The 9410-nt window shown below is 37.4% G+C and overlaps 1 protein-coding gene across 4 annotated transcripts in view; it reads left to right on the top strand.

Moving 5' to 3' along the window:
- Positions 1-1646: 1646 nt before the first annotated feature.
- Positions 1647-9410, top strand: part of DDX4 (DEAD-box helicase 4) — a 58892-nt gene continuing 51128 nt past the window's right edge. For 3 of the 4 annotated variants that reach the window (XM_072958668.1, XM_072958670.1, XM_072958666.1), the window contains exons 1-3: positions 1768-1842; positions 2563-2648; positions 7669-7729. In XM_072958668.1, the coding sequence (XP_072814769.1) occupies positions 1824-1842; positions 2563-2648; positions 7669-7729 (166 nt within the window). In that variant the 5' untranslated portion in view covers positions 1768-1823. Of the gene's footprint in view, positions 1736-1767; positions 1843-2562; positions 2649-7668; positions 7730-9410 lie in introns of those variants that run through there. The other variant, XM_072958667.1, reaches the window with a different exon arrangement.

Here is a 9410-nt window from a genome sequence, read left to right as displayed (position 1 = left end):
CATACTTAAAAAAATCTAGCTGGTTATCATTCTATCTACACAATTTCATATTTTGCTCTTTTCACTTAATACATATTCTCCCATGACATAAAATTTTTTGAAAGAACAACATTCAATTCAAAGTGAATTTTTCAGAAAATCTTATATACAAATTCAAATACAAAGGAGTATTGGTGGTCTCCCCCCACCCCACGTATACAGTGATTGAAGGTATTAGCCCCTCAAGGGTATGATATAACAATGTTTAAGAATAGAAATTATCAAAAATGACAATTATTTAAAAGTATATTCTGGATTGACCACTGTTTAATAAAATCTTTCAAAAACAATTCACCTTGAAAAGAGTCTGACAAAGTTTGGTGCTAAATAAATAAATCCTGACATATTCTTTATTTTTAATTTTTTAATTGAAGTATAGTTGATTTACAATATTGTCTTAGTTTCTGGCGTACAGCATAGTGATTCAGTTATACGTATATATATTCCTTTTAATAGTCTTTTTCTATGTAGGTTATTACAAGATATCGAATATAGTGCCTTGTGCTATGCAGTAAGATCTTGTTTATCTCTTTTACATATAGGAGTTTGTACCTGCTAATTCCAATCTCCTAATTTATCCCTCCTACCCACTTTCCCCGCTTGTGACGAGAAGTTTGTTTTCTATGTCCTGACATATTCTTGATGAAAGAGATAGACCAATAATGGTGGTTCTAGAGCTATAAAGTATGAGGTGAGTTTATACAGTGCTTCAACCTCTGTACCTGAGTGTCAGATTGAATGAAATATTCAAGAATTTATTCAAAGAATTAAAGAACGGAAAATATTGGTAATAAAACCAAAAACGAAAACTACACATTTTAAGTTGTCCGTTGTTATGCTTTTTGGAGGGATGGGAAAATATGGAGGGTTTCTCTGACTTTTTGCGGGGCAGATAAAGGATACCTGATTGATGAGGGCGTAAGTACTAATATAACCTTAGATCACCCTTAGGTTTGGCCAGTACCCCTAGGGATATAGAAAACAGTTGGATAACAAATCCAATCCTTGATAAAAGACCTATGCCAGCACAATTTCCTTCTTCTGGATCATGGGGCATTTCCTTCCCAAAGTTGGATCCCCAAATGTATGAGTAAGCTAATTTCTTTACAGCTTCCTGGAGCATCAGTGCGATAGAGTCTCATCCCCTCCCTCATTAAGAGGAAAAGAGAACTCCAACACCTCCACTGGCCTCAGCCATTCGTTGAGGCACCCGGGAATCCCCCAGAAATGAAGAGCCGGAGCGGCCAACTGCCAGGGACTGCAGTAAGAAACGAGGAGAGAAAGTTAAAGAGGTAGTAGGTGGGAGGGCATTTTACCCCTCTACTCTTATGTTTTCCTTTGGCTTGCAGTGCTTGCACAGGGAAAAATCTATCGCCTTTTCAGAGTGAGGACCCCACCCAAAAGTCCAGAGACAAGAGGCCTACAGGCAGCCTCGTACCTCCAGGCTTAACGGACCACTCTGTGAGTAAACTAGTGGTTCTGGCCAGTGCAGCCTTGCGAGCAAACAGGGTAGGAGGGGCTGGAGATGAGGGCGGGACGACGAGGGTTGCCTGAGCGCTGATTGGCTGATGGCGCTACTCGCCAGGTGCCATTTGCTGTTGGAGCTGCGCACATGACGCAGCCTGCGTCGTGCACGTGCAGCCGTTTAAGCGGCGTCGGCGCCTGCGAGGACCCCAGCAGAGGAAACAGTGAAGAGGTGAGTGAGCTAGGGGCTCTCTTCACCGCTCCGGTCTCATCCTAACCTTGGGGGATTCCCAATAGCTGGACTTTGGGCCAAGCGAAGAATGGACGGTGTGGGCAGAGGTGTGAAGCCATCCTTTGGGGTATTTCTGACTCCTGCCTGAGGGTCCAAAAGAACCATGGGTGCCTGAATTCTGGGGTCGAGGCCTGCAGATGAGGCGGAGGAACCTTTCTTAGCAGCCCCTGCGCGGCTTCTTCTCTGAACAAGGATGGTTGTACTACCATTTGTGTATAAACGCTCCTTGGCAAAACTAGTCCCTTGTTGGAGGCATTCGGGCCACCTAACCCCGCTCCATTCCCAGCCACATTTCAAGGGCTTGGGCCCTGGGGCCCCCGGCCCCCCCTTACCAAGAAACTATATCGAAAATGCCAAACCAAATCTCATACCTACTTTTGAAGGTAGAGGTGTGAAGGGAGAAACTTAGAGTAATATCTGAAAAAAAATTTCCCCTGCTCTTAATATCCACTAAGAGGTTTGGGAACCCTTCGATGGAGAACAGATTTGGGGGGAAAGCCTAAGCGTCAGTGGGGACATGGCGATTGCTAATGATTAGATAAGTGGTTCAACTAATTTTTAACGAAAAAAATGGATGGATGTAAATGCTGTCTCTAGGTAAGAAACAAAGCTTAATTGCCCCTTTTGCAAAAACTTTTGGGGAGGATCAACACCTAATTGAGTAGTTTCAAGAAGTGTATGTGAAATGATGAGGGTGTATGCTTTTAAAGATACGATTCTGATCTAATTAAGGCCAAATACGTGTGTTTGTATTTTTATAAAATTAGAACTTGAAGCCACCATGGGAGATGAAGATTGGGAAGCAGAAATAATCAGACCTCATATGTCTTACTATGTTCCTGTGTTTGAGAAGGTAGTAAAATTTAAAGTTTGTAGTTATCAAATGCTACAGATTTTATCGAGTTGAAAATCACTGTTGGGAAAGTTCTAAATTACACAATCTATTTCATTATGCTGTGCTTATCTCCATGTGGTTGTTATTAACTATCTTATGGGGAATGATGAAGAAGCATCGTAAGCCTCAAATAGAATACAGTATTCTGAGGTAATTTGCTAGTTAAAAATATATGTAGTATTATTAACAACCTAATTTAAATCTCAGTGATTTGGGACTTAGCTGTGGGTGAAAGCAAGCCTATGTTAATGTTGAATGTCTCTAAGAGAGACTTATATAGAAAATTGAAAAATATAATTTGGTTTTGGGTGACATTTTGAATTCTGAAAATTGATTTTATATGAGGAAGAGTCTCAGGATAAAAACATTAAGGTGATTGAGATGGTAACATCCGCTTGATCTTCAAATGTACAAATCATCAGATATTTTTCTTCAATGACCTTTGAAGAGTTACACTATTAATTCAGAAGAAGGAATCATGAAGTGGGTTCTTGGGTTTCAGTTTTGATTTGAAAAATTGACTTAAAAATGAAATTGACTTAAGAGATTTTTTCAAAAACAGAATTACTTGATCAAAGGATATTTTATGGCTCTTTTTCCCCCTGGTTTTCAATAGATTTGTTCTAATACAAAGCCTGATTCACAGGTATAGACTTTCTTCCACTTGGATTTTAATAGTCACCTAATTTTAATTTTTTCTTAGTCTGAGATTTTGTCTTCATTAAGTGTTCTTCAGACAGTATAGTGCACTGTAGCATGTTGTGCATGTTTATTGTATAGAGTGTCTGAAATTGGGGATAGTTGACTGTCAGTCTTTCAAATTTATCTTTTCAGAATCTTTCTGCTATTCAGTAGCATATCTTGTTACTTGATATTGAGCATACTAAATTGAATATTAATTTATATTAACAATTCTACCTTATGATTCTTAGTACATATTTGTGTGGGGCCAATTTGTAGTATACTTTTGCATTAGTCTGAAAACTTAACACCTGGTACTGGTTGTGCAATTAGTTATTTGGCCTAGTTGACTTGACGGAATATGATGCAATCAGTGGCTTTATTTCACTGCCGTAGTTGAATAAGAATTGTAGAAACTAAGGATGAATACAATGACATTTTCATGTAGGAGAAATCTGAGGTCTTTTATATAGCCTATTTTCTTTTAAAGTCACTATTCTGATTGGTTGTTCTAACTGAATTTATATTTCAAGAGACAGTTAGACTTCCCTTTTGTTAAATTTATATTGGTTCTGACACCATCTTGGATTGATAGCAATATCTGTGATCAGCCTTTTCTCAGTATTTATCAGGATCTTTATTTGGAATTTAATGTTGACACAAGCTTATATAATTTTGAACTAATAGGCTACTATTCTGGTAGCTCTTAGAACTTCCCAATTCTAGTTTTTGAAGTGAGTGTACCACCTGGGGATAGAACAGTAAAAGATGTGAGGTTAAGAGAAATTTGATAATCTAGCAGTTAGATAGTCCATAAATCTCAGTGGTTAGACATTTGTGCATTGCATGCAAACTTGTTGGGATGAGTGTTGAAATGGATGAGTATGGTGACTGTAATAGGATATTGGGTTTGCTTGTTAGCTATAATGCTTTTTGTTAGATGATCATGGGAGTGAGTTTACCCAGTGATCACTTCTGTCTAATCTATTTGCCTCTCTTTGTGGCACATTTCACAATGTGATTAAAGTGGGAATAGCTTGAGATAATTAATCCATTTACAATTATAATTTTATTAAGCAATAATAGCAGATTTTCTAATAATTGTTTAGATAAGAAAATTTGTGGAACCTTTGTTCACATTCATACAGTAGTTCTGAAATTGCAGGGGAAAATGGCTTGGACTTCGTTGGGTTGGCATATCTGAGGAAGTTGAAGTGCTGGAGCATGAGAAAGATTTCCAGCAATTTCTGCTGCTAGACATAAAGGAGATGTAGGAAGATACTGTGTTTCTTACTTGAGAGCATGTTAAATTGTATGTACTGAATAGGAGCAAGTTGTGAGAGATGGCCAATTTGTTCATCCAAATAAAAGCCCAGGGAAGTGCTCTGACTCATCTTCGGAATCTAAATGATGGAGTCAAGGGCACAGTGACAAAAAGATGCGAGAAGGCTGAAGAGATTGCAGAGATGGCAGACATGTTGGTCATACTAGCCCAGAGGATAGAGAAAAATGAATCCTTTTGAGGGAGGATCTGCAGTTATGGCTGAAGGATCCTAATCAATTGATGGAGATTGGCAGGAGGAGCTAAAACCAGCGAGCCTTTTGTTTTCTCCTTTTTTCCTCTGTATATACCCTGTCCTGAGAGTAGGTTTCTGGTATAGTCTGCACTTGATAACTTCAGTATGAGTTTTGGTTGTTAAATGTTCTTGTTTGGGGAAGTAACTTTTATTTGGAAAATTCCCTCACATACAGGAATTAGGGCTTAGATTATAAGTGCTTGCCACAGACACATTTGTTCCTGGACTTTGATGGTTGAAATTTTGAGGTGTTTTGCTCTTTCTTGTGTGACCTGGTAGGTCACTGAAACTTTAGGTCTGTGTGTGGTAAGTGACACTCAGAACTGGAGTTTTCTAGCTCTGGAGGTGCCGAAGAAGCTGCACTTATTCTTGAAGATGACTCCAGGCAACTGTTGCTGGAGAAACTGAGGAAGGGACCAGACTTCACCTGGGAATGTGAATGGGGCTGATCTGGCTTAGACTGATGAATCAGAAAAAGGGATGGGAGATGATATTGTCTGTATTTTGGGACTTTAATTTTTGTTTTAGATCAAAGGAGAAGAGATGTATTTTGTTCAAAATTTAAATATTAGGTGGCACTATCTGATGTAATCAATCTGGTCAGTTTACTTGGACAGTTTGTCTCAGTTTTATTTGAAATCATTTATTTGAAACTAAAATAGGAGATGAGATCTTGGTATTCTATACAAGTTGATGTAATACTCTGATGAAGTTCAGGGGATTCTGGGCATAAAATGGAAGATATTTGCAAAGGCCCTTAAAGTACTGGGGAAGGAACACATGGAACTGTCTGCTTAGGACCCTAAACTGGACAGGAAAGAAGCATCTGCAGAGTTCATAAGTTATCCTGATAAAAGTTCATTTGAGTAGCAAAATGACAAGTATTTGAGGTCAGAACTCTACCATATTTAACAACAACAGCAACAACCACAACTTACCATGTTAATAGAAGCATTCATTTTTTAAATAGATGAAAGGCCTAAAAAATAAAAGTATGGTGTTCCAGAATTGAAAAATAATAAGCGTACATACAAGATAAAAAGAAATGTGTTCACCAGAATGCAAACAGGTTATTTGTAGTTGCATATGAGAACCTTTATGTTTAAAATATTTGAAATGTCTAAATTGATTCATTTGGGTGGGTAGAGGTTATAAATTGTTTATAGCTAAGTGTTCTAAAAATAACTAATGTGACGACCTGTGATTCATTCAGTAAATTTTTATTGAGCCTTCCCAGGTGCTGGAGATAGTAGTGTACATGATTGATAGGGGCTTGTGATTATGAAAGTTGTATTTTACTGGGGGAGACAGAATAAGCACATCAAGAATCAAATATAAATAGAAGTACTGTGGGAAAAAAATCAGGAAAGTGTGTTGGGTGGATTTAGATCAGGTGGAGAGGAAAAGCTTACCTGAGACAAATGACTCATGAGCTGGAGACCTGAAGGAGTCCCAAAAGGATATCATGTGCAGAGGTTCTGAGGAGGGAGCAAACTTAGGGTATCAGGGTAACAGGGAGAAGTACAGTGTATTAGTTTCCTATGACTGCTTTAACAATTTACCACAAACTAGGTGGCTTAAAGCAACAGAAGATTTTCTCTTGGGTTCTGAAGGCCAGAAGCTACAATCAAGGTGTCAGCAGTGCTTTCTCCTTCTGTAGGCTCTAGGAGGGAATCTATGCCTCTTCCAGCTTCTGGTGGTTATAGGAGTCCTTGATTCAGTTACACACATGTATATTCTTTTTCATTATAGGTTATTACAAGGTGTTAAATATACTTCCCTGTGCAATATAATAGGACCTTGTTTATCTATTCTGGATATAGTAGCTTATAGCTGCTAATCGTGAACTCCTTATTTATCTCTCCCCCTTCCCCTTGGGTAACCATAAGTTTGTTTGTTTTGTGTGTCTGTGGGTCTATTTCTGTTTTGTAAGTAAGTTCATTTGTGTCATTTTAGATTCCACATTTTTATAAATGATATAGTATGATTTTTGCCTTTCTCTGACTTACTTCACTTAGCATGGTCATATCTAGGTCCAACCAGGTTGCTGCAAATGGCATTATTTCATTCTTTTTTATGGATGAGTAATATTCTTTTGTATACATATATATCACAACTTCTTTATCCATTCATTTGTTGATTGACATTTAGGTTGCTTCCTTGTCTTGGCTACTGTAAATAGTGCTATGCAACACTGGGGTGTATGTATCTTTTTGAATTGGAGTTTTCTCCAGGTTTATGGCCAGGAGTGGGATTGCTGGATCATATGATAACTATTTTTAGTTTTTTAAAGAAATCTCCATACTAGATTCCTCAAAAGACTAGGAATAGACTTACCATATGGCCCAGTAGTCCCACTCCTGGGCATGTATCCAAAAGGAACCCTACTTCAAAAAGACAAAAGCAGCAATAGATGTACCTAGATAAATGAGAGCGGCTGTGTTCCAATAAAACTTTATTTGGTGGCCTGCCAAATTTGGCTTGTGGCTGCAGTTTGTTGACTACTGTTTTAAGTGATATATTAATATGCTTTACATATAATGTTCCAAGTGAAGATGTTTTGGAGTAATTAATAAAGAAAAAATTCAGTGACTCAGAAAAATCTTACATTCTATAATTGTTATGAACAAAGTCCAGTTAAAATTTTCTAGTATTTGTGAAATACATGGTGCATTTTTACTATTCAAAGTAGAAAACTAGTCTTTTCTTCCTTCTTGCAGGAAAGATATTCTTCTGGAGCAAATGGAGACTCTTTTAACAAGACTCCAGCTTCATCATCAGGTATGTGTTAAGGCAAAAAGGTGAAAGGGCTTCCCACTGGATGAGGAACAGACTAGTAGACATCTTGTGGAGGATATATTAAAAATTTCCTAGTGGGAATTCATTCTGATTTGAGTATTTTAGGATGGGGGCCACCTCAGGCTAGAGGAAGGGAGAGTGGAGAGTGAGTAATGCTATAGACTGTGTCATTAGATCTAGTGATTTTTCTGTAAAACCTTTGCCCAGACTGGAAGTTGCATGTTTGGTTTTCAGGCTGCTAGGGAATTCTCAGGGTTCCTGACATAGACAGTAGGAAATCGGACTGTAAGTTTGCAGTGGTGGTAACTCAACCTGCCATAGCCTCAAGATATGAGTTTCTTTGGGATTTGAAAACTAATTTAGGAGAAGTCCTAGGCAAATAAGAGAAATAAATCAAGATAAAGGAGCTGCTGTTTTTCCCCTATCACTTGTTTTTATCTGAGTTGCCTAAGTATTTTATAGAGTTGATGTGAGTGGGAAGATGAGTGTAAGTGATAGGACTTGGGCTAGGAAGTTAAACTCATGGCAGTAGTCTTTCATTTTGTTGAAGTCCAAAGCAGGCTGAAATACTATTTCTACAATGTTTTCATTGTGGTAAAACAGGTAACACAAAATTTACCATTTTAACCATTTTTAAGTGTACAGTTCAGTGACATTAAGTATATTCACATTACTGTGCAGCCATTACCACCATCTACTTCTAGAATTTTTCATCTTCCCAAACTGAAACTTCATATCCATTAAATAACTCCCTGACAGCACCTCTCTGCATCTCTTGGCAACCACCATGTACTTTCCATAAATTTGATTTCCTGTGACTTTACTATTAGTCTCTATGAATTTGAGTAACTACTACTTTTGTAAAGTCTTACTCTAGTGCAAGAAGAGAAGGCCTGGTGACATCAGGTAGTTTCATCATTTCTGTCATCAAAAATCAGTGGATGAGGTGAAACTCTGTAGTCAAGAGAGCTACTGGCTTACTGAAGCCTATACCAAAGTGGGAAAAAAAAAACCTATGGAGAGGTAGTTTCTAAAATGTGAAGGGAAGTTTGAGAGTGAGAGTTCATCACATTGAAACAAATTTAATTCCCATGTTCACCTTAAGTTCAGAGTAATTCTCTTGATAGAAAGAAGTTAAGTTTAGAAGAGATGCTTTTGCTATTGTCAAGATGCATTTACCTTTAGTAAACATGTAAATGCAGTGGTTACATGTTGAATATTCAGATTCTCAAAAGTTTATGAAATTGCTGCCTGCTGAAACCCCCATAAAAGGCTAACCACATGCATGTGTGTACCTGAAATATTCAAAAAGACAAGTAGGTAAAAGGAATTCATACTTCTAACACATCTATATGCATAGATCATTTTTTTTTCAACTTTGTTCTGTGAGGTGTCAAAGACAATTTTTATAAAGGAATGGAAGTTTGGTATATTAAGGTATAACATTACCTTTAGATGAAATCTTAAAGAAGCTAGATAGAAATAACCACCAACTAAAAGCCAGAATTTTCTTATCATTAGATCTTGAATGTTCAGACTAATGAAATAAAATCAAGTAATGAAAAATACAGATTGCCTACTTACTTCCTGAGTAACAAATACTGTGGTAACCCTTTTTTTAGGTAAATTTTTTTCATGAAAATAGATTTTCTTATTGCAGAAA

This window comes from Vicugna pacos, chromosome 3 (assembly GCF_048564905.1).
Source record: "Vicugna pacos chromosome 3, VicPac4, whole genome shotgun sequence".
NCBI lineage: Eukaryota > Metazoa > Chordata > Mammalia > Artiodactyla > Camelidae > Vicugna > Vicugna pacos.
The sequence above is the reverse complement of the archived record's forward strand: the minus strand, read 5'-3'. Positions and strand labels throughout refer to the sequence as shown.